The 23716-nt window shown below is 67.2% G+C and overlaps 4 protein-coding genes across 5 annotated transcripts in view; 1 reads left to right on the top strand and 3 right to left on the bottom strand.

Annotated features, from left to right (window-relative positions):
- LOC109143574 (deleted in malignant brain tumors 1 protein-like) overlaps positions 1–4919 on the bottom strand; it is a 14595-nt gene extending 9676 nt beyond the window's left edge. The window contains 11 exon segments of the mRNA XM_039552952.1: positions 83–223; positions 460–543; positions 757–852; positions 989–1600; positions 1687–1995; positions 2071–2527; positions 2530–2915; positions 2989–3294; positions 3368–3685; positions 3774–4091; positions 4599–4919. Coding sequence (XP_039408886.1) covers positions 83–223; positions 460–543; positions 757–852; positions 989–1600; positions 1687–1995; positions 2071–2527; positions 2530–2915; positions 2989–3294; positions 3368–3685; positions 3774–4091; positions 4599–4710 — 3139 coding nt within the window. The 5' untranslated portion in view covers positions 4711–4919.
- LOC120410144 (basic salivary proline-rich protein 4-like) overlaps positions 1–5351 on the bottom strand; it is a 6674-nt gene extending 1323 nt beyond the window's left edge. The window contains exons 1-4 of one of the 2 annotated variants that reach the window (XM_039553397.1): positions 4930–5351; positions 1003–1146; positions 460–852; positions 83–223 (exon numbers count right to left, since the gene is read on the bottom strand). In XM_039553397.1, coding sequence (XP_039409331.1) covers positions 83–223; positions 460–790 — 472 coding nt within the window. In that variant the 5' untranslated portion in view covers positions 791–852; positions 1003–1146; positions 4930–5351. The remainder of the gene's footprint in view (positions 1–82; positions 224–459; positions 853–1002; positions 1147–4929) is intronic. The other variant, XM_039553398.1, reaches the window with a different exon arrangement.
- A 2534-nt stretch (positions 5352–7885) lies between these two features.
- Positions 7886–21291, bottom strand: LOC120410097 (antigen WC1.1-like). Its single transcript, XM_039552951.1, has 24 exons — positions 20570–21291; positions 19745–20062; positions 19339–19656; positions 18042–19265; positions 17658–17966; positions 17200–17571; positions 16973–17116; positions 16428–16820; positions 16054–16194; positions 15763–15871; positions 14245–14504; positions 13393–13453; positions 12909–13216; positions 12081–12401; positions 11675–11992; positions 11296–11601; positions 10908–11222; positions 10381–10764; positions 9997–10305; positions 9539–9910; positions 9312–9455; positions 8767–9159; positions 8393–8533; positions 7886–8210 (listed from the first exon to the last, which is right to left on the bottom strand). Exons 1-24 carry the CDS (start codon positions 20679–20681, stop codon positions 8095–8097), a joined length of 7188 nt encoding a protein of 2395 aa, XP_039408885.1. The 5' UTR covers positions 20682–21291; the 3' UTR covers positions 7886–8094.
- Positions 21292–21506: 215 nt separating this feature from the next.
- LOC104693020 (aryl hydrocarbon receptor interacting protein) lies at positions 21507–23436 on the top strand. Its single transcript, XM_039553395.1, is given in 7 exon segments — positions 21507–21721; positions 21723–21773; positions 21909–22088; positions 22283–22471; positions 22648–22824; positions 22911–23052; positions 23138–23436. Coding segments are annotated over 7 exon segments (993 nt in total). The 5' UTR covers positions 21507–21673; the 3' UTR covers positions 23344–23436.
- The last annotated feature ends 280 nt before the right edge of the window (positions 23437–23716 follow it).

Raw genomic sequence — 23716 nt, 5'->3', positions numbered from 1 at the left:
CGGATCCCTGCCCACCCCCACAGCCAAAGCCTGCCATGCAGTGCCTCTGCAGAGGGGACAGGGCAGCTGTGAGCCCTCTTACCTGTGGGGAGGACACAGATCCACCTCCTCTGTGCCACGCCCTCGGAGATGTCCCCAGTGCTGGGAGCAGGGGGCTCCTGTGGCACACCCAGGGCATCGTCGTAGCCATCCGGGGTTCCATGCTCGGGCCGGGCAGGGGGCTCTGGGACAGGCACAGGGGTCCATGGCAGTGACCCAGCGGCCCTGGCAGGGGTCTGGCTCTGCCATGCTCAACGGCCTTGCCAGCACACGGGATGTGCTGGTGGCGCTCGGGTCCCACAGGGAAAGGCCATGCTTGCTACACACTAACAAGAGGGGGACTTGTCCCCTCAGCTCCCCTGCCCGAGTGTGTGCCATGTCCCCAGCACTCCCCACTGGCTTCCTGCCCTGTGGCCCTACCTGGGCTTGCCTCGGTGTCACTCCCCTCCACGCTGTCGCCGGTGTAATAGGGCAGCTTCTTCACCGACCCCTCTGACAGGGAACCTGCAGGGGAGAAACAGGGCCTTGGGCGTGGCCTCAAGCGGCACCGAGGGTGACGCAACCTCACACCACACAGCGGGGCTGCCGTGGGACCGAGGGACACCCCCAGCCCCTGGCGAGGAGCCACTGCTGGGCCACCGGGACCCTGAGCTGCCATGGGGCTGTGGGGCAGAGCCCCCTCTCCGGGCAGAGCTGGGGCACAGGGGCTGCACCCACCCGGGCGACTGGGCACCTCCTGGTACTCCGGCATCGCGGTGTAGTCCAGCTCCTCGTAGACAGCGTTGGAGACGGCATCTGCAGCTCTGCCAGGGCCTGGAACGAGACGCAGCGTTTACCTGGGGCCCTGGCCAGGTGGGTGGTGGCAGCGGGAGCAGCCCTGCCCACCTTCTGAGCCGTTCCGCAGCGCGGGAGCCCGGAACCCCCAAACCGGGTCTGTGCCAGCCCCCACCCGCCAGGACCCACCTCGGCGCCAGGCGCGGGCACGGCACAGCAGCACGGCCAGGGCGCCCAGGGCCACGCACAGCAGCGTCCCCAGCACCACGCACAGGACAGTTGGCACAGGCACAGTCCCCGCGGTCACCGCTGCGGCTGTGCTGCCACGGACACCTGTGTGGGGACACGGGCAAGAAGTGAGCGGAGCGCGATCCCAGCCATCCCGGTCTTGGGGGTGCTGGCACGGGCACAGCTACCTGTGCTCGTGGCACCGTCGGGATGGGGGTAGTGTCCGTCTCAGCAATGCCATCACTGTCCCCATCACAAGCCACGTGGGCGTCCCCGCCTGGGCCGCAGCTCTGCAGATTCCAGGGTGCCGAGGGGCACCCCCAGAGCGAGCGGGCCCCGTCCTCACAGCCCACCCAGGCCAGCCAGGCGGGGGCCGGCTGCTGGGCGGGGACGGCCGACAGCCAGCCCCGGGGCCCACAGCCCAGCTGTTGGCAGACGGTGTTGGCGGTGCCGGGGCTGGTGCCGTTGGCGCACACGCGGCCCCAGGTGCCGTTGTGGGACACCTCCAGGAACCCGCGGCAGCGCCCGCGGCCGCCCGCCAGCCGCACGGAGAGCTGCTCTGCAAGGGGTGCACGGCGGTCACGGCACGGCCAGCAACCCCCCGGGGGCTCTGCTGGACCCCGATCCGGGGTGCCCGGCACTGACCTGAGCAGACGGCCCCTGCCCCGCCGCCACGCCCGCACTCGCGCCCTTCCGAACGCCCGCATTCCCAGAGAGACTCCTCGCTCCCGGAGCAGGCAGGGATGTACGGCCACAGCGGCCCCGGGCCGGCACCGAAGCGCGCCCAGCTCGGTGCCTCCAGCGCCGTGCCACAGCCCAGCTCCCGGCAGACAACGGCGGCGTCCCGCAGCTCCCAGCCTTCCTGGCAGACGGCGCTCCACGTGCCACCGGAATAGACCTCCACGCGCCCGGCGCAGCGCCCAGAGCTCCCCACCAGCCTCACCCGCCGGCTGCCTGCGGCCACCAAAGCACCGGGTTGGGGTGGCTGCCTGGGCCACCGCCACCTCCAGCCCTTCTCGGGACACCCACCCGAGCAGACGATGACCATCCCCTCAGGGCTGCTGGTTGGTGCAGGGCCCATCCCTGAGACATCGTCCATGTTCTCCACTACATCATCCATCTTCTCATGGCGGCTGCTGCTCAGCGCAGAACCCACGTCCAAAATGTCCGTCTCTTCAGTCATGATGTCCATCTCGCTGGGGCTGCTGCTCACGACAGTGGCCGTACCCAAGGAGGTGTTAACGTCCTTGGGAACACCACAGCCCAGCACTGCGCAAACCATGTGGACATCCCATGACTTCCACTGCTCCACAGGCACACGGCGCCATGCCGGGCTGGTTATGGTCTCCTCCAGCCGCCCATCGCAAAAGCTCTGACCCTCCACCAGCCGCAGGGACTCGACGAAGCCACCAACACCTGCAAAATCACCAGCAGAAGCATGGGGCTGTGGCACCTGGCTCAGACCATGCTTCACTCCAAAACATCCCTGCATCCTCTGCTCCCGGTTCTTGGGGGGTCCCAAAAGCCCTTAAAGCACCTCCCGCAGGTGCCGTACACACCTGAGCAGTTGACGGCAGCGGCGTTTCCGGGGGCACAGGGGGGCTTCCCCAGCACGGCCACGGGGCACTCGCCCGGGTGCCGCTCGCTCCCGCTGCAGCCGAAGGCGTCCGGCCGCAGTGGCCCGTCCCCGCTGCCAAAGGAGCCTCCCGGGGGCACGGTGAAGGCGCGGCCGCAGCCCAGGTGGCGGCACAGGACGTGCGCATCGGCCAGCTCCCACTCGCTGGCGCACACGGAGCCCCACGTCCCCCTCACTGCCACCTCCACCCGCCCGGTGCATCCCGAGCTGCTGTTGCCCAGCCGGAAGCCCGTGTAGGCTGTGGCAGAAAGGGCGTTGAGGGGGGCGATGGCGCAGGGAGCCCAACAGCCCCCGGTGTCCCCGGCACTTACGGGAGCAGATGACGCTGGCAGGGCCGGTGCTGCAGCCCTGGCTGTGGGGCCGATGCCGGGCACAGGCGCTGAGGAGGGGCTCGGTGCCATTGCACTGGAAGCCCCCGTCCCAGAGCGGCCCCGATCCTGCCCCAAATCGCTCGCTGCCGGGGATGGAGAGCGCCGCTCCACAGCCCAGCTCCCGGCAAACCACCTGCGCCACCTTCATGTCCACCTGATCCTCGCAGACACCCACCCAGGCCCGGCCCTGCCGTACCTCCAGCCGCCCGGCACACGCTCCATCACCTCCGACCAGCCGGGAAAATCCTGCGCGAGCAGTGCAGGATCAGTGTTCGGGGACGTGCATGAAGTGCCACATCCTCCCCAGTCCGGCTCCTACCTTGGCAAGTAACAGCAGTGTCGTAGTTATGGATGAAGTTATAAGGTCCCCAGCCACGGATCTCGCAGTCCCAGAGAGTGGACTCATTTCCTTTGCAGTCCACATCGGCCAGACTGATGGGCCCATCCCCTGCACCAAAGATCTCGAGGGCAGAGTAGGCACCGGCAGCCGAGCCACAGCCCAGATGCTGGCACACCACCTCGGCGTCCTCCATGTCCCAGATGTCATCTGCCACCGAGCCCCAGCGTCCCCGAAGCTTCACTTCCACCCTCCCGGCGCAGGGACTGCCGCCGCCCGCCAGCCTCAGCTCCACGGCATCTGCACCGGGACACCGGCACGGCTCAGCCCTGCCGGGGATGCTCAAGCACAACGTGGCAGCCCCGGCACGGCCAGCGCGTCCCCTCACCTCTGCAGGTCACCCCCACATCCGACTCGTGGCCGCAGAAGTGCCGTCCCCACCCGAAGTGCGGACACTCCTCCAGCGCCTCCTCGGTGCCGCGGCAGTAGGGCTGGAGCCAGATGCGCCCGGTGCCCTGCCCGAACGGGGCGTACGTGGACGCCTTGGCCACCCGGCCACAGCCCAGCTGCCGGCACACCACGATGGCCCAATGGGCTTCCCAGTCGAAGTCGTAGACGCAGACGGAGCCCCACTCCCCGCCGTGCTTCACCTCCACGCGCCCGGCACAGCGCCCGCCGCCGCCCACCAGACGCAGCTCCCCGGAGCCTGCGGCACGGAGGCTGCTGAGCCGGGCCCGCCACCGCCGCGGGCCCCGCTCCCGCCGCCCGGCGCTCACCCGCACACAGCTGCGCGCACACCAGCAGCCCCAGCGCCGCCATCGGCCCCATGGCCCCGGCGCCGAGCCCCGCGCAGCCAGGGGATGTCTCGGCAGCGCCCGAGCCAACGGAGGCAGCAGCAGCACCAGGGCACCCTTTATCAGGGCCTCATCTCCCGGCTGCGGGGCCGCGGCCTCCAATAACCTGCTCCGTGCCCAAATATGAGGCTCGCCTCCGCTTCTGGCGTCACACAGCCCGCCACAGTGGGCTGCCACCCGGATGTCCCCGGGGGGAGACAGCCCCCCCACAGCACCTGGCCTGCGGGGGCCCTTCCTCTACCCCCCCGTGCCTCCAACTCCGCTGCTGGAGCCTGCCCACAGCCATCCTGACTGATGGGGACACGCTGCACCCCAAATCCCACCAAAAGCCGCGCTGCGACCACCCTCAGCCCCGGCACCTGCAAAGCCCAAAGCCCCCATCCTTGGCGTGCTCCCCGCCCGCCGTGCCCGCAGCCCCCGCGGGGGTGGCAGCTGCCGGCTCCCCGGTCCCTCGCGGCGGCGCTGGCACATGGCGCTGCTGCCGCAGCTGCGGCCCCGCGCTCGCCTCGCCGCCAGCGCAGGAAGGAGGCGGTCACCCCCCGGCGGCTCCCGGCGTCGCCATCGACCGCACGCGGCTCCTGACACCTGCGCTGCCACCGAGAACGCCGCGGCTCCGCGCTGCCCCTGCCCCGCCGCCCCGGCCCCCGGCAGCTCGGCAGCCGCGCGCTTCAGGAAACTTCCCCGTCTCACCATTCACCAGGCTCTGCCAGCACGCTCCCAGCGCAGGAATCCACTCTCGCTGCTGGCGCCGCCGCCCCTTCACAGCCGCGGCTCCAGTGACCCGCGCTGGCCCCGCTGCCTCCCCAAACACACACTCCCACACCCACACCTCGCTTCCTCACCGCTTCCACCCCAGCTTTCCCATGGCACAGTCTGTCTTGGGGTGACCTTATGATGTGTATCCCATATCGCTGCTTATGCCCAGAAATTAATTTTTGTGCTTTTCTATGCCTCTAAACTGAGCCTGAGAGGGGGAAGGAAAAGCTGAGCAAAACTTTTTCAAAGCAGTTTGCACCTTGTTCAAGGTCAAGTAGAGATAGTGACTTTTTTCCCCACCCCAGCTGTGGCAGGGGAGCGAGGAAGCACCCGGCTTGCTGCTTTCCAGTCAGCTTTTGGCCAGTTGTTTTCAGTTTCTTGTTCTCCGGAGAGAGACTGAGAGTTGGATTTTGCTTTTCCTTCTCTGGAATTCCGGATTTTCTCCCTTTTCTACTGGACTGCTTTCAACCTCAGAGCACATCGGGAGGACTTTCCACCGGGCACAGAGGGCCTGGCCCTGGCCCAAGCCCCAGCTCCGAGGAGACCAAAGGGAGGACTCTAACACTTTCCCAGGTTTTTCCTCCACAGCGAAACATTTTATTATTTAGCCTTATTTTCCTTTTCCCCGTGTCTTTGGTAAATAAATAGTTTTATCTCCTTCACTTTCCTTCGAGGAAAATTTATTTTTTCCCGAACATGGGGGGGGGGGGGGGTTTGTGCCTTCTCTCAGAGGTATATTTCTAAATTTGGCCAAACCGGAACACAGTCGCAGGTGTCTCCCTCGATAAATCCACTTCCTGCAGGCGCAGCAACACAGAAACAGCCCGAGCTGGTGCCTCTAGAGAGGGTCCCTGAAATTTGACCCCCCTCCCGTCACAAGCACACCAAAGTCCACACTGAAGTCTCTCTTCCTCCTCATCCTCGTCTCCTGCTGTGTCTCTCAGTGTCCCTCACCTGGCCGGGGCCACGGTTTCCCGGCCCCTTCGCTATGCAAAGTTCCGGCACTTCCCACGCACAGCAAACCGAGCAGCTGGAACTGCAGCTGCTCCCCATCCACCTGCACCCCAGGAATTCCTCACCAGCAGAACGTCCCGCGGTCCCTCGCTGCGCGGCGGCGGCAGGGAGGAGCTGCCCTGCCCCGTCCCTCCGCGCTGCCGGGCACTGCGGCACCGGGCAGTGGCCCGGACCTGCTCCGCTGAGAGACGCACGCACGGCACGGAGCCCAAAGCGGGGCCGGTGGGTGCGGGCACCCGAAGCGGAGGGCGGTGTGCGGCTGGGTGGCTGCTGCCCCGGGCAGAGGGGACAGGAGCTCTCCGGGCCCACGGATACCTCTGGGGACCCTCGGACGGCTCTGAGGGTCTTTCCCGAGACTTCCCGTTGGGCTGCGGTATTCCCGCCTCACCAGCCCCTGCTGCTGCGAGGACCTCAGCCACTGCTGCGCCCTTCCCACCTGGGGCAGCTCACCGAGCCGAGGCCAAAGCGCTCCTTCCCTGTTTCCCTCGGCCCCACAGGCTGGGCACCTGCCGGCAGTCGGGCGCCTGCTGTGCCCAGCCCTGGCCACGCGGCTGCTGCAGGGGCCCCGTCTCACCTGCCTGGACCTGAGGGACAACGAGCTGGGAGCCCACGGCATCCTGCAGCTCTGCCAGCAGCTGCGGCATCCCGCCTGCCATCTGCGGAGCCTGGGGTGAGGGCCCTGCCATGGCCAAGCGCAGCAATCTCCCTGTGCCCTTCCCCTTTAGCCCACCGTGCCCAGGGATGCATCTGTGCTTCCAGTTCCTGCCCCACGTCCCCGAGGCATGGCTGATGTACCCGGGATGGAGGTGCCAGCCCCGGAGTGAGGTCCCAGCCCTGGAACACAGTATCCAGACAGTTTGTGTTTTGTATTGCTTTTGCATGGCCTGGTTTTTGGGAGCGGGGGGCCACAGAGGACGCTCCTTTGAGAAGCTCCTGCAAGTTTTCACCATGTCCGGCAGAGCCAATGGCTGATGGCTCTGAAGATGGACATGCTACTGGCCAAAACTGGGCCAATGAGAGAGCTTGGTAACACCTCTGTGATGACATATTTAAGAAGAAAATCAAAACTAAGTCACACAGTTTTGCCTTCTAGTCAGAGAAGAGGAGGTGGTGAGAACATGTGAGGAAAGCAACATGGAACACCACGGTCAGTGGAGAAGGAGGGCGAGGAGGTGCTCCAGGCCCTGGAGCCGAGGTGCCTCTGCAGGCCGTGGTGCCGACCATGGTGAAGCAGCTGTGCCCCTGAAGCCCATGGGGATCCACGGGGGATGCAGAGATCCACCTGCAGCCCGTGGGGGAGATGGTGCCCGTGGCAGAGCAGGTGGATGCCTGGAGGAGGCTGTGTTCCAGTGGAACACCCGGTGGGGAGAGAGGGCCCCGCTTCCAGGTGGAGCAGCCTGTCCTTGGGGCCCTGCATCCCGTGCAAGAGACCCACGGCGCAGCAGTTTAGGGAGGGCTGTGTGCCCGTGGGAGGGACTCACGCTGCAGCAGGGGCGGGGTGGCTGCTGCTGCTGCTGCTGAGAGTGGACCCGCGTGGGAGAGGTTCGTGGAGAACTGTCTCCTGTGGGAGGGACCCCACAGGCTCACAGGGGAAGGAAGGACTCCTCTCCCGGAGCAGCGGAAGAAAATCTCGGTGCTGAAATGACCAAACCCCCATGCCCTGTCTCCCTGCGCTGTCGGGGGAAGGAGGGAGGGGCTGGGGGAAGAAAAGGTGTGTTTGAGGGTTTATTTTACTTCTCATTATCCCCCTCTGATTCTGTTAGCAATACATTCACTTTGTAACTTTAACTTAAGCCTGTTTTGCCCTTGAAGTGTTTTTTCCCTCTCTCCTCTGCCCAGCTGAGGCAGGGGAGGGTGAGCAAGCAACTCCTCTGGGTGCCTGGCGTCGGGCCAGCGTCAAACCACGAGAGTCTTTAATAAGAGGAAAAGGGAAATTCAGACAGAAAGCCAAGAAAATCCCTACACAGGAGCTGTTTTCCTGCACTGCTGCACAGGGAGGGGTGACCTCTGTGGGCAGGGCCACCCCTTCCTGGGGACAGGGCCCCAGCACAGCGCCACACACGTGTCCCCAGGGCTGCGGCATCCTCATGGCGACGGCCCCAGGGCGCTGCTGCCGACATCATCATAGTCTGTGTGCACCGGGGGCTGTTCCGAGGGGGTCCTGGTGGCTCCTGGGGCACTCGGAGGGGAGTAGATCCCACCTTGGGGACAGCACAGAAGGGTGCAGGGGGGCAGACGGCTCCGTGTCCCCCTTGAAAGGCCCCACCTGGGGTCTGGCTGCAGCACCCATGGATCTGCAGCCGGATCCCTGCCCACCCCCACAGCCAAAGCCTGCCATGCAGTGCCTCTGCAGAGGGGACAGGGCAGCTGTGAGCCCTCTTACCTGTGGGGAGGACACAGATCCACCTCCTCTGTGCCACGCCCTCGGAGATGTCCCCAGTGCTGGGAGCAGGGGGCTCCTGTGGCACACCCAGGGCATCGTCGTAGCCATCCGGGGTTCCGTGCTCGGGCCGGGCAGGGGGCTCTGGGACAGGCACAGGGGTCCATGGCAGTGACCCAGCGGCCCTGGCAGGGGTCTGGCTGTGCCATGCTCAACGGCCTTGCCACTCGGGATGTGCTGGTGGCGCTCGGGTCCCACAGGGAAAGGCCATGCTTGCTACACGCTAACAAGAGGGGGACTTGTCCCCTCAGCTCCCCTGCCCGAGTGTGTGCCATGTCCCCAGCACTCCCCACTGGCTTCCTGCCCTGTGGCCCTACCTGGGCTTGCCTCGGTGTCACTCCCCTCCACGCTGTCGCCGGTGTAATAGGGCAGCTTCTTCACCGACCCCTCTGACAGGGAACCTGCAGGGGAGAAACAGGGCCTTGGGCGTGGCCTCAAGCGGCACCGAGGGTGACGCAACCTCACACCACACAGCGGGGCTGCCGTGGGACCGAGGGACACCCCCAGCCCCTGGCGAGGAGCCACTGCTGGGCCACCGGGACCCTGAGCTGCCATGGGGCTGTGGGGCAGAGCCCCCTCTCCGGGCAGAGCTGGGGCACAGGGGCTGCACCCACCCGGGCGACTGGGCACCTCCTGGTACTCCGGCATCGCGGTGTAGTCCAGCTCCTCGTAGACAGCGTTGGAGACGGCATCTGCAGCTCTGCCAGGGCCTGGAACGAGACGCAGCGTTTACCTGGGGCCCTGGCCAGGTGGGTGGGTGGCAGCGGGAGCAGCCCTGCCCACCTTCTGAGCCGTTCCGCAGCGCGGGAGCCCCGGAACCCCCAAACCGGGTCTGTGCCAGCCCCCACCCGCCAGGACCCACCTCGGCGCCAGGCGCGGGCACGGCACAGCAGCACGGCCAGGGCGCCCAGGGCCACGCACAGCAGCGTCCCCAGCACCACGCACAGGACAGTTGGCACAGGCACAGTCCCCGCGGTCACCGCTGCGGCTGTGCTGCCACGGACACCTGTGTGGGGACACGGGCAAGAAGTGAGCGGAGCGCGATCCCAGCCATCCCGGTCTTGGGGGTGCTGGCACGGGCACAGCTACCTGTGCTCGTGGCACCGTCGGGATGGGGGGTAGTGTCCGTCTCAGCGATGCCATCACTGTCCCCATCACAAGCCACGTGGGCGTCCCCGCCTGGGCCGCAGCTCTGCAGATTCCAGGGTGCCGAGGGGCACCCCCAGAGCGAGCGGGCCCCGTCCTCACAGCCCACCCAGGCCAGCCAGGCGGGGGCCGGCTGCTGGGCGGGGACGGCCGACAGCCAGCCCCGGGGCCCACAGCCCAGCTGTTGGCAGACGGTGTTGGCGGTGCCGGGGCTGGTGCCGTTGGCGCACACGCGGCCCCAGGTGCCGTTGTGGGACACCTCCAGGAACCCGCGGCAGCGCCCGCGGCCGCCCGCCAGCCGCACGGAGAGCTGCTCTGCAAGGGGTGCACGGCGGTCACGGCACGGCCAGCAACCCCCCGGGGGCTCTGCTGGACCCCGATCCGGGGTGCCCGGCACTGACCTGAGCAGACGGCCCCTGCCCCGCCGCCACGCCCGCACTCGCGCCCTTCCGAACGCCCGCATTCCCAGAGAGACTCCTCGCTCCCGGAGCAGGCAGGGATGTACGGCCACAGCGGCCCCGGGCCGGCACCGAAGCGCGCCCAGCTCGGTGCCTCCAGCGCCGTGCCACAGCCCAGCTCCCGGCAGACAACGGCGGCGTCCCGCAGCTCCCAGCCTTCCTGGCAGACGGCGCTCCACGTGCCACCGGAATAGACCTCCACGCGCCCGGCGCAGCGCCCAGAGCTCCCCACCAGCCTCACCCGCCGGCTGCCTGCGGCCACCAAAGCACCGGGTTGGGGTGGCTGCCTGGGCCACCGCCACCTCCAGCCCTTCTCGGGACACCCACCCGAGCAGACGATGACCATCCCCTCAGGGCTGCTGGTTGGTGCAGGGCCCATCCCTGAGACATCGTCCATGTTCTCCACTACATCATCCATCTTCTCACGGCTGCTGCTCAGCGCAGAACCCACGTCCAAAATGTCCATCTCTTCAGTCATGATGTCCATCTCGCTGGGGCTGCTGCTCACGACAGTGGCCGTACCCAAGGAGGTGTTAACGTCCTTGGGAACACCACAGCCCAGCACTGCGCAAACCATGTGGACATCCCATGACTTCCACTGCTCCACAGGCACACGGCGCCATGCCGGGCTGGTTATGGTCTCCTCCAGCCGCCCATCGCAAAAGCTCTGACCCTCCACCAGCCGCAGGGACTCGACGAAGCCACCAACACCTGCAAAATCACCAGCAGAAGCATGGGGCTGTGGCACCTGGCTCAGACCATGCTTCACTCCAAAACATCCCTGCATCCTCTGCTCCCAATTCTTGGGGAGTCCCAAAAGCCCTTAAAGCACCTCCCGCAGGTGCCGTACACACCTGAGCAGTTGACGGCAGCGGCGTTTCCGGGGGCACAGGGGGGCTTCCCCAGCACGGCCACGGGGCACTCGCCCGGGTGCCGCTCGCTCCCGCTGCAGCCGAAGGCGTCCGGCCGCAGTGGCCCGTCCCCGCTGCCAAAGGAGCCTCCCGGGGGCACGGTGAAGGCGCGGCCGCAGCCCAGGTGGCGGCACAGGACGTGCGCATCGGCCAGCTCCCACTCGCTGGCGCACACGGAGCCCCACGTCCCCCTCACTGCCACCTCCACCCGCCCGGTGCATCCCGAGCTGCTGTTGCCCAGCCGGAAGCCCGTGTAGGCTGTGGCAGAAAGGGCGTTGAGGGGGGCGATGGCGCAGGGAGCCCAACAGCCCCCGGTGTCCCCGGCACTTACGGGAGCAGATGACGCTGGCAGGGCCGGTGCTGCAGCCCTGGCTGTGGGGCCGATGCCGGGCACAGGCGCTGAGGAGGGGCTCGGTGCCATTGCACTGGAAGCCCCCGTCCCAGAGCGGCCCCGATCCTGCCCCAAATCGCTCGCTGCCGGGGATGGAGAGTGCCGCTCCACAGCCCAGCTCCCGGCAAACCACCTGGGCCACCTTCATGTCCACCTGATCCTCGCAGACACCCACCCAGGCCCGGCCCTGCCGTACCTCCAGCCGCCCGGCACACGCTCCATCACCTCCGACCAGCCGGGAAAATCCTGCGCGAGCAGTGCAGGATCAGTGTCCGGGGACGTGCATGAAGTGCCACATCCTCCCCAGTCCGGTTCCTACCTTGGCAAGTAACAGCAGTGTCCCAATCATGGTCGAAATAATAGGGACCCCAGCCACGGATCCCGCAGTCCCAGAGAGTGGACTCATTTCCTTTGCAGTCCACCCGGGCCAGACTGACGGGCCCATCCCCTGCACCAAAGATCTCGAGGGCAGAGTAGGCACCGGCAGCCGAGCCACAGCCCAGATGCTGGCACACCACCTCGGCGTCCTCCATGTCCCAGGGGTCATCTGCCACCGAGCCCCAGCGTCCCCGAAGCTTCACTTCCACCCTCCCGGCGCAGGGACTGCCGCCGCCCGCCAGCCTCAGCTCCACGGCATCTGCACCGGGACACCGGCACGGCTCAGCCCTGCCGGGGATGCTCAAGCACAACGTGGCAGCCCCGGCACCGCCAGCGCGTCCCCTCACCTCTGCAGGTCACCCCCACATCCGACTCGTGGCCGCAGAAGTGCCGTCCCCACCCGAAGTGCGGACACTCCTCCAGCGCCTCCTCGGTGCCGCGGCAGAAGAAGGGCTGGAGCCAGATGCGCCCGGTGCCCTGCCCGAACGGGGCGTACGTGGACGCCTTGGCCACCCGGCCACAGCCCAGCTGCCGGCACACCACGATGGCCCAATGGGCTTCCCAGTCGAAGTCGAAGACGCAGACGGAGCCCCACTCCCCGCCGTGCTTCACCTCCACGCGCCCGGCACAGCGCCCGCCGCCGCCCACCAGACGCAGCTCCCCGGAGCCTGCGGCACGGAGGCTGCTGAGCCGGGCCCGCCACCGCCGCGGGCCCCGCTCCCGCCGCCCGGCGCTCACCCGCACACAGCTGCGCGCACACCAGCAGCCCCAGCGCCGCCATCGGCCCCATGGCCCCGGCGCCGAGCCCCGCGCAGCCAGGGGATGTCTCGGCAGCGCCCGAGCCAACGGAGGCAGCAGCAGCACCAGGGCACCCTTTATCAGGGCCTCATCTCCCGGCTGCGGGGCCGCGGCCTCCAATAACCTGCTCCGTGCCCAAATATGAGGCTCGCCTCCGCTTCTGGCGTCACACAGCCCGCCACAGTGGGCTGCCACCCGGATGTCCCCGGGGGGAGACAGCCCCCCCACAGCACCTGGCCTGCGGGGGCCCTTCCTCTACCCCCCCGTGCCTCCAACTCCGCTGCTGGAGCCTGCCCACAGCCATCCTGACTGATGGGGACACGCTGCACCCCAAATCCCACCAAAAGCCGCGCTGCGACCACCCTCAGCCCCGGCACCTGCAAAGCCCAAAGCCCCCATCCTTGGCGTGCTCCCCGCCCGCCGTGCCCGCAGCCCCCGCGGGGGTGGCAGCTGCCGGCTCCCCGGTCCCTCGCGGCGGCGCTGGCACATGGCGCTGCTGCCGCAGCTGCGGCCCCGCGCTCGCCTCGCCGCCAGCGCAGGAAGGAGGCGGTCACCCCCCGGCGGCTCCCGGCGTCGGCCATCGACCGCACGCGGCTCCTGACACCTGCGCTGCCACCGAGAACGCCGCGGCTCCGCGCTGCCCCTGCCCCGCCGCCCCGGCCCCCGGCAGCTCGGCAGCCGCGCGCTTCAGGAAACTTCCCCGTCTCACCATTCACCAGGCTCTGCCAGCACGCTCCCAGCGCAGGAATCCACTCTCGCTGCTGGCGCCGCCGCCCCTTCACAGCCGCGGCTCCAGTGACCCGCGCTGGCCCCGCTGCCTCCCCAAACACACACTCCCACACCCAGACCTCGCTTCCTCACCGCTTCCACCCCAGCTTTCCCATGGCACAGTCGCAGCTGTCTCCCTCGATAAATCCACTTCCTGCAGGCGCAGCAACACAGAAACAGCCCGAGCTGGTGCCTCTAGAGAGGGTCCCTGAAATTTGACCCCCCTCCCGTCACAAGCACACCAAAGTCCACACTGAAGTCTCTCTTCCTCCTCATCCTCGTCTCCTGCTGTGTCTCTCAGTGTCCCTCACCTGGCCGGGGCCACGGTTTCCCGGCCCCTTCGCTATGCAAAGTTCCGGCACTTCCCACGCACAGCAAACCGAGCAGCTGGAACTGCAGCTGCTCCCCATCCACCTGCACCCCAGGAATTCCTCACCAGCAGAACGTCCCGCGGTCCCTCGCTGCGCGGCGGCGGCAGGGAGGAGCTGCCCTGCCCCGTCCCTCCGCGCTGCCGGGCACTGCGGCACCGGGCAGTGGCCCGGACCTGCTCCGCTGAGAGACGCACGCACGGCACGGAGCCCAAAGCGGGGCCGGTGGGTGCGGGCACCCGAAGCGGAGGGCGGTGTGCGGCTGGGTGGCTGCTGCCCCGGGCAGAGGGGACAGGAGCTCTCCGGGCCCACGGATACCTCTGGGGACCCTCGGTCGGCTCTGAGGATCTTTCCCGAGACTTCCCGTTGGGCTGCTGCATTCCCGCCTCACCAGCCCCTGCTGCTGCGAGGACCTCAGCCACTGCTGCGCCCTTCCCACCTGGGGCAGCTCACCGAGCCGAGGCCAAAGCGCTCCTTCCCTGTTTCCCTCGGCCCCACAGGCTGGGCAGCTGCCGGCTGTCGGGCGCCTGCTGTGCCCAGCCCTGGCCACGCGGCTGCTGCAGGGGCCCCGTCTCACCTGCCTGGACCTGAGGGACAACGAGCTGGGAGCCCACGGCATCCTGCAGCTCTGCCAGCAGCTGCGGCATCCCGCCTGCCTTCTGCGGAGCCTGGGGTGAGGGCCCTGCCATGGCCAAGCGCAGCAATCTCCCTGTGCCCTTCCCCTTTAGCCCACCGTGCCCAGGGATGCATCTGTGCTTCCAGTTCCTGCCCCACGTCCCCGAGGCATGGCTGATGTACCCGGGATGGAGGTGCCAGCCCCGGAGTGAGGTCCCAGCCCTGGAACACAGTATCCAGACAGTTTGTGTTTTGTATTGCTTTTGCATGGCCTGCTTTCTGGGAGCGGGGGGGCCACAGAGGACGCTCCTTTGAGAAGCTCCTGCAAGTTTTCACCATGTCCGGCAGAGCCAATGGCTGATGGCTCTGAAGATGGACATGCTACTGGCCAAAACTGGGCCAATGAGAGAGCTTGGTAACACCTCTGTGATGACATATTTAAGAAGAAAATCAAAACTAAGTCACACAGTTTTGCCTTCTAGTCAGAGAAGAGGAGGTGGTGAGAACATGTGAGGAAAGCAACATGGAACACCACGGTCAGTGGAGAAGGAGGGGGAGGAGGTGCTCCAGGCCCTGGAGCCGAGGTGCCTCTGCAGGCCGTGGTGCCGACCATGGTGAAGCAGCTGTGCCCCTGAAGCCCATGGGGATCCAGGGGGATGCAGAGATCCACCTGCAGCCTGTGGGGGAGATGGTGCCCGGCCAGAGCAGGTGGATGCCTGGAGGAGGCTGTGTTCCAGTGGAAGACCCAGTGGGAAGAGTGGGCCCCGCTTCCAGGTGGAGCAGCCTGTCCTTGGGGCCCTGCATCCCGTGCAAGAGACCCACGGCGCAGCAGTTTAGGGAGGGCTGTGTGCCCGTGGGAGGGACTCACGCTGCAGCAGGGGCGGGGTGGCTGCTGCTGCTGCTGCTGAGAGTGGACCCGCGTGGGAGAGGTTCGTGGAGAACTGTCTCCTGTGGGAGGGACCCCACAGGCTCACAGGGGAAGGAAGGACTCCTCTCCCGGAGCAGCGGAAGAAAATCTCGGTGCTGAAATGACCAAACCCCCATGCCCTGTCTCCCTGCGCTGTCGGGGGGAAGGAGGGAGGGGCTGGGGGAAGAAAAGGTGTGTTTGAGGGTTTATTTTACTTCTCATTATCCCCCTCTGATTCTGTTAGCAATACATTCACTTTGTAACTTTAACTTAAGCCTGTTTTGCCCTTGAAGTGTTTTTTCCCTCTCTCCTCTGCCCAGCTGAGGCAGGGGAGGGTGAGCAAGCAACTCCTCTGGGTGCCTGGCGTCGGGCCAGCGTCAAACCACGAGAGTCTTTAATAAGAGGAAAAGGGAAATTCAGACAGAAAGCCAAGAAAATCCCTACACAGGAGCTGTTTTCCTGCACTGCTGCACAGGGAGGGGTGACCTCTGTGGGCAGGGCCACCCCTTCCTGGGGACAGGGCCCCAGCACAGCGCCACACACGTGTCCCCAGGGCTGCGGCATCCTCATGGCGACGGCCCCAGGGCGCTGCTGCCGACATCATCATAGTCTGTGTGCACCGGGGGCTGTTCCGAGGGGGTCCTGGTGGCTCCTGGGGCACTCGGAGGGGAGTAGATCCCACCTTGGGGACAGCACAGAAGGGTGCAGGGGGGCAGACGGCTCCGTGTTCCCCCTGACAGGCCCCACCTGGGGTCTGGCTGCAGCACCCATGGATCTGCAGCCGGATCCCTGCCCACCCCCACAGCCAAAGCCTGCCATGCAGTGCCTCTGCAGAGGGGACAGGGCAGCTGTGAGCCCTCTTACCTGTGGGGAGGACACAGATCCACCTCCTCTGTGCCACGCCCTCGGAGATGTCCCCAGTGCTGGGAGCAGGGGGCTCCTGTGGCACACCCAGGGCATCGTCGTAGCCATCCGGGGTTCCGTGCTCGGGCCGGGCAGGGGGCTCTGGGACAGGCACAGGGGTCCATGGCAGTGACCCAGCGGCCCTGGCAGGGGTCTGGCTGTGCCATGCTCAACGGCCTTGCCACCGGGGATGTGCTGGTGGCGCTCGGGTCCCACAGGGAAAGGCCATGCTTGCTACACACTAACAAGAGGGGGACTTGTCCCCTCAGCTCCCCTGCCCGAGTGTGTGCCATGTCCCCAGCACTCCCCACTGGCTTCCTGCCCTGTGGCCCTACCTGGGCTTGCCTCGGTGTCACTCCCCTCCACGCTGTCGCCGGTGTAATAGGGCAGCTTCTTCACCGACCCCTCTGACAGGGAACCTGCAGGGGAGAAACAGGGCCTTGGGCGTGGCCTCAAGCGGCACCGAGGGTGACGCAACCTCACACCACACAGCGGGGCTGCCGTGGGACCGAGGGACACCCCCAGCCCCTGGCGAGGAGCCACTGCTGGGCCACCGGGACCCTGAGCTGCCATGGGGCTGTGGGGCAGAGCCCCCTCTCCGGGCAGAGCTGGGGCACAGGGGCTGCACCCACCCGGGCGACTGGGCACCTCCTGGTACTCCGGCATCGCGGTGTAGTCCAGCTCCTCGTAGACAGCGTTGGAGACGGCATCTGCAGCTCTGCCAGGGCCTGGAACGAGACGCAGCGTTTACCTGGGGCCCTGGCCAGGTGGGTGGGTGGCAGCGGGAGCAGCCCTGCCCACCTTCTGAGCCGTTCCGCAGCGCGGGAGCCCCGGAACCCCCAAACCGGGTCTGTGCCAGCCCCCACCCGCCAGGACCCACCTCGGCGCCAGGCGCGGGCACGGCACAGCAGCACGGCCAGGGCGCCCAGGGCCACGCACAGCAGCGTCCCCAGCACCACGCACAGGACAGTTGGCACAGGCACAGTCCCCGCGGTCACCGCTGCGGCTGTGCTGCCACGGACACCTGTGTGGGGACACGGGCAAGAAGTGAGCGGAGCGCGATCCCAGCCATCCCGGTCTTGGGGGTGCTGGCACGGGCACAGCTACCTGTGCTCGTGGCACCGTCGGGATGGGGGGTAGTGTCCGTCTCAGCGATGCCATCACTGTCCCCATCACAAGCCACGTGGGCGTCCCCGCCTGGGCCGCAGCTCTGCAGATTCCAGGGTGCCGAGGGGCACCCCCAGAGCGAGCGGGCCCCGTCCTCACAGCCCACCCAGGCCAGCCAGGCGGGGGCCGGCTGCTGGGCGGGGACGGCCGACAGCCAGCCCCGGGGCCCACAGCCCAGCTGTTGGCAGACGGTGTTGGCGGTGCCGGGGCTGGTGCCGTTGGCGCACACGCGGCCCCAGGTGCCGTTGTGGGACACCTCCAGGAACCCGCGGCAGCGCCCGCGGCCGCCCGCCAGCCGCACGGAGAGCTGCTCTGCAAGGGGTGCACGGCGGTCACGGCACGGCCAGCAACCCCCCGGGGGCTCTGCTGGACCCCGATCCGGGGTGCCCGGCACTGACCTGAGCAGACGGCCCCTGCCCCGCCGCCACGCCCGCACTCGCGCCCTTCCGAACGCCCGCATTCCCAGAGAGACTCCTCGCTCCCGGAGCAGGCAGGGATGTACGGCCACAGCGGCCCCGGGCCGGCACCGAAGCGCGCCCAGCTCGGTGCCTCCAGCGCCGTGCCACAGCCCAGCTCCCGGCAGACAACGGCGGCGTCCCGCAGCTCCCAGCCTTCCTGGCAGACGGCGCTCCACGTGCCACCGGAATAGACCTCCACGCGCCCGGCGCAGCGCCCAGAGCTCCCCACCAGCCTCACCCGCCGGCTGCCTGCGGCCACCGAAGCACCGGGTTGGGGTGGCTGCCTGGGCCACCGCCACCTCCAGCCCTTCTCGGGACACCCACCTGAGCAGACAATGACCATCCCCTCAGGGCTGCCAGTTGGTGCAGGGCCCATCCCTGAGACATCGTCCATGTTCTCCACTACATCATCCATCTTCTCATGGCGGCTGCTGCTCAGCGCAGAACCCACGTCCAAAATGTCCATCTCTTCAGTCATGATGTCCATCTCGCTGGGGCTGCTGCTCACGACAGTGGCCGTACCCAAGGAGGTGTTAACGTCCTTGGGAACACCACAGCCCAGCACTGCACAAACCATGTGGACATCCCATGACTTCCACTGCTCCACAGGCACACGGCGCCATGCCGGGCTGGTTATGGTCTCCTCCAGCCGCCCATCGCACAAGCTCTGACCCTCCACCAGCCGCAGGGACTCGACGAAGCCACCAACACCTGCAAAATCACCAGCAGAAGCATGGGGCTGTGGCACCTGGCTCAGACCATGCTTCACTCCAAAACATCCCTGCATCCTCTGCTCCCAATTCTTGGGGGAGCCCAAAAGCCCTTCATGCACCTCCCGCAGGTGCCGTACACACCTGAGCAGTTGACGGCAGCGGCGTTTCCGGGGGCACAGGGGGGCTTCCCCAGCACGGCCACGGGGCACTCGCCCGGGTGCCGCTCGCTCCCGCTGCAGCCGAAGGCGTCCGGCCGCAGTGGCCCGTCCCCGCTGCCAAAGGAGCCTCCCGGGGGCACGGTGAAGGCGCGGCCGCAGCCCAGGTGGCGGCACAGGACGTGCGCATCGGCCAGCTCCCACTCGCTGGCGCACACGGAGCCCCACGTCCCCCTCACTGCCACCTCCACCCGCCCGGTGCATCCCGAGCTGCTGTTGCCCAGCCGGAAGCCCGTGTAGGCTGTGGCAGAAAGGGCGTTGAGGGGGGCGATGGCGCAGGGAGCCCAACAGCCCCCGGTGTCCCCGGCACTTACGGGAGCAGATGACGCTGGCAGGGCCGGTGCTGCAGCCCTGGCTGTGGGGCCGATGCCGGGCACAGGCGCTGAGGAGGGGCTCGGTGCCATTGCACTGGAAGCCCCCGCCCCAGAGCGGCCCCGATCCTGCCCCAAATCGCTCGCTGCCGGGGATGGAGAGCGCCGCTCCACAGCCCAGCTCCCGGCAAACCACCTGGGCCACCTTCATGTCCACCTGATCCTCGCAGACACCCACCCAGGCCCGGCCCTGCCGTACCTCCAGCCGCCCGGCACACGCTCCATCACCTCCGACCAGCCGGGAAAATCCTGCGCGAGCAGTGCAGGATCAGTGTTCGGGGACGTGCATGAAGTGCCACATCCTCCCCAGTCCGGCTCCTACCTTGGCAAGTAACAGCAGTGTCCCGTTCATGGCTGTAGTTATAAGGTCCCCAGCCACGGATCTCGCAGTCCCAGAGAGTGGACTCATTTCCTTTGCAGTCCACCATGGCCAGACTGACGGACCCATCCCCTGCACCAAAGATCTCGAAGGCAGAGTAGGCACCGGCAGCCGAGCCACAGCCCAGATGCTGGCACACCACCTCGGCGTCCTCCATGTCCCAGCGGTCATCTGCCACCGAGCCCCAGCATCCCCGCAGCTTCACTTCCACCCTCCCGGCGCAGGGACTGCCGCCGCCCGCCAGCCTCAGCTCCACGGCATCTGCACCGGGACACCGGCACGGCTCAGCCCTGCCGGGGATGCTCAAGCACAACGTGGCAGCCCCGGCACGGCCAGCGCGTCCCCTCACCTCTGCAGGTCACCCCCACATCCGACTCGTGGCCGCAGAAGTGCTGTCCCCATCCCAAGTGCGGACACTCCTCCAGCGCTTCCTCGGTGCCGCGGCACACGGGCTGGAGCCAGATGCGCCCGGTGCCCTGCCCGAACGGGGCGTACGGAGACGCCTTGGCCACCCGGCCACAGCCCAGCTGCCGGCACACCACGATGGCCCAATGGGCTTCCCAGTCGAAGTCGTAGACGCAGACGGAGCCCCACTCCCCGCCGTGCTTCACCTCCACGCGCCCGGCACAGCGCCCGCCGCCGCCCACCAGACGCAGCTCCCCGGAGCCTGCGGCACGGAGGCTGCTGAGCCGGGCCCGCCACCGCCGCGGGCCCCGCTCCCGCCGCCCGGCGCTCACCCGCACACAGCTGCGCGCACACCAGCAGCCCCAGCGCCGCCATCGGCCCCATGGCCCCGGCGCCGAGCCCCGCGCAGCCAGGGGATGTCTCGGCAGCGCCCGAGCCAACGGAGGCAGCAGCAGCACCAGGGCACCCTTTATCAGGGCCTCATCTCCCGGCTGCGGGGCCGCGGCCTCCAATAACCTGCTCCGTGCCCAAATATGAGGCTCGCCTCCGCTTCTGGCGTCACACAGCCCGCCACAGTGGGCTGCCACCCGGATGTCCCCGGGGGGAGACAGCCCCCCCACAGCACCTGGCCTGCGGGGGCCCTTCCTCTACCCCCCCGTGCCTCCAACTCCGCTGCTGGAGCCTGCCCACAGCCATCCTGACTGATGGGGACACGCTGCACCCCAAATCCCACCAAAAGCCGCGCTGCGACCACCCTCAGCCCCGGCACCTGCAAAGCCCAAAGCCCCCATCCTTGGCGTGCTCCCCGCCCGCCGTGCCCGCAGCCCCCGCGGGGGTGGCAGCTGCCGGCTCCCCGGTCCCTCGCGGCGGCGCTGGCACATGGCGCTGCTGCCGCAGCTGCGGCCCCGCGCTCGCCTCGCCGCCAGCGCAGGAAGGAGGCGGTCACCCCCCGGCGGCTCCCGGCGTCGCCATCGACCGCACGCGGCTCCTGACACCTGCGCTGCCACCGAGAACGCCGCGGCTCCGCGCTGCCCCCGCGCCGCGGTGAAGCCACAGTGGGGGGGGGGCACAGAGCCCACTTGATTCCTGGGGGACCCAGCTGGGTAAGCGGGGACCAAGCAACAGCGAAATATAAGCGGTGCAGGAGGGGGGGAGCAGGAGGTGCCTCAAGGTCTCTGATGTGTATGGGGGTGAGGACGCGGCTGAGCCACCTTTCCAGCATTGCAGAGCAATGACGGTAGCGGCAGAACAGCGTGCTCCCTACGGGGTTACTCCTGCAGCAGCGGAGTCACCTCCAGGAGCCACCAGCCTCTCTGAGGGACCAGGGACCTGCAACTTTCCAGTGTCCTACTGTCACCCCGGGATGGCTTGTGGGCTGGGCTGAACCCTGGTGAGCCCTGAGGTGTCCCCCCCCAGCGGTTTCGCAAGGCCCTGCCGTGGCTGCCTATCCTTCCTGCCCGCACGGAGACCCGGCCGGGCTGGCGGGAGGCGACTAACCGGCTACGCTGTCCCTGCGGCGGGCGGGGACCCTCACTGTGGGTCCCGGCAACACTATCAACCTCCCATCCTGGACCGCGGCCTTTCCATGGCGGTTGGCAGCGTGTCACAGGAACTTTTCATTCCGGAATGCCTCCTGTGTCTCCTGGAATGGTACCCGAGGAGGGTGGGGGGAGACGGGGAACGAGGGGAACCACGTGGGAACCGCTGGCCGCGCCCCTTGCTCTTGCCCACGCCCCCTTCCCGGAGCCTCCGCCTCACAGCGCCACCTCCGCGCCGGCAGGGGGCGCCCTGCGCAGCCACGACTATCCGGAAAGAGCCGAGCGACGGCGGAGGCGGCCGAGCCAGGGCTGGCGGCGCGGGCGGAGCGGGCGCGATGGCGCAGCAGGTCGAGCAGCTGCGGGCGGACGGCGTGGACAAGGAGGGTGCTGCGGGAGGGCACCGGGCCGCTGCCGGACTTCTGCGATGGCACCAAGGTCAGGTCCGCGCGGGGACGGGCGGGGTGGGGGGATGTGGGAAGCGGAACGCGGCGGGGAAGGCGCGCATGCGCGCCTCCCCCCCCCCCGTCTGCGTCGCCATGGTGACGCCGCGGGCTCCTCCTGCCCGTTCAGGCCACCTTCCACTACCGGACGCTGCGGTGCGGCGATGAGGAGACGCCGGTGGACGATAGCAGGGCGCGGGGGAAGCCCATGGAGCTCATCGTCGGGAAAAAGTTCAAGCTGCCGGTGTGGGAAGCGGTGCTGCGAACCATGCGGCCCGGCGAGCGTGCGCGCTTCCGCTGCGACGCCAAGGTGGGCGGGACGGGGACCTGCCGGGGGCGTGGGCTGTGTTTGGGGGCGAGGCCCGTGCGGGTGGGCGGTGACTTTGTGTTGTGGGCGCGGTTTGCGGCGCCCCGGTACGCTCCAGCCGCGGGGTGCGGGGGTGGAGCATCCTGATATTCTGCCCCCTTCCCTCCCCCAAATCCCGGCTCCCTTTCCTCCCGCAGCACGTGGTGCTTTACCCGCTGGTGTCCAAGAGCCTGCGGAACATCGCAGCAGGGAAGGATCCGCTGGAGGGGCAGCGGCACTGCTGCAGCATCGCCCAGATGCACGAGCACTACTCCCTGGGGTACCCCGACCTCGACGAACTCCAGAAGAACCCCCAGCCCCTCATCTTTGATATCGAGGTGCTGAAGGTGAGGTGCCGGCATGGGGAGCTCGGGGATGTGTCCAAAAAAACACATAGATGTGGCATGTGGGACATGGTTTAGTAGTGGCCGTGGCTGTGCAGGACTCGATGATCCTAGAGGTCGTCTCCACCCTAAACAATTCCATGATCCTGTTCTCTGATTCCATGATGGGGTGCTGTCAGGTGGAGCCACCCGGCTCCTACCAGCAGGACCCATGGGCCATGACAGATGAGGAGAAGCTCCAGGCTGTGCCCCAGATCCACAAGGAAGGCAACGAGCTGTACCGGCAGGGCAAGGTGCCTGAGGCAGCTGCCAAATACTATGATGCCATCGCCTGTCTCAAGAACCTGCAGATGAAGGTGGGTCTTTCCAGATGCACACAGGCATCCCCCGGAATGCGGGGCTTGAGAGCTCCCCCTCACTCTCCCTGCTCTGTGTGCCACAGGAGCAGCCGGGCTCTCCAGACTGGATCGAGCTTGACCAGAAGATCACACCCCTGCTCTTAAACTACTGCCAGTGCAAGCTGCAGTGTGAGGAGTACTATGAGGTGCTGGACCACTGCTCCTCCATCCTCAACAAGTACGAGGGTAAGGAGCCACAGGCCATCGCAGGTGGCTGTGGTGGGCACCAGGAGACCCCCACACTCCATTGACCCCAGCTCTCTCCCCACAGACAATGTCAAGGCCTACTTCAAGCGGGGCAAGGCCCATGCGGCTGTGTGGAACGTGGCTGAGGCACAGGCTGACTTCGCCAAAGTCCTGGCCCTCGACCCCTCACTGCGCCCCGTGGTCTCCAAGGAGCTGCGGAGCCTGGAAGCACGGCTGCGGGAGAAGGACGCCGAAGACAAGATCCGCTTCAAGGGCATCTTCTCCCAATAGAGTGCGCAGCCACAAGGGAGAGCCCAGCGCTCTCGGGACAGGTTCTTTTAGATATTCCACATGTGGAATGGTCATGGATGTTTATTAATGTTTAATACAGATTTTACTTATTTGAAGTCAGTGGAAATGGCCCCGGAGCTCGCCACGGCCTGGGGACATGGCCAGGCACTTAAGTGGCAGCATAAAGCATTGCAGCACATGGGTGAAGCTCTTTGCTGGGCTCTAGACTCTGCTCATCATCACGCCAGGGATGCGTGGGTGACTCGAGCCTGCTGCTCCCTGACAACTTGTATCACTTATTTGATGTTTTTATACTTTATGGTGGCCATGGAGGGGCGGCGCCAAGCCTCAGCCTGGGCTTCAACCCCTTCAT

The sequence above is a fragment of the Corvus cornix genome, chromosome 5, assembly GCF_000738735.6.
Source record: "Corvus cornix cornix isolate S_Up_H32 chromosome 5, ASM73873v5, whole genome shotgun sequence".
Taxonomy (NCBI): Eukaryota; Metazoa; Chordata; class Aves; order Passeriformes; family Corvidae; genus Corvus; species Corvus cornix.
This window is presented reverse-complemented; position numbering and strand designations above follow the sequence as displayed.

Excerpts from the sequence above, each read along its gene's own strand:
- LOC120410097 (XM_039552951.1), bottom strand. The coding sequence starts at position 20,681 with ATGTGCCAGCGCCGCCGCGAGGGACCGGGGAGCCGGCAGCTGCCACCC. Across the intron at positions 17,967-18,041 it reads GATGGTCATTGTCTGCTCAG|GCAGCCGGCGGGTGAGGCTG; the intron begins GTGGGTGTCCCG and ends CGGTGGCCGCAG. Across the intron at positions 17,572-17,657 it reads GGCAGGGGCCGTCTGCTCAG|AGCAGCTCTCCGTGCGGCTG; the intron begins GTCAGTGCCGGG and ends CACCCCTTGCAG.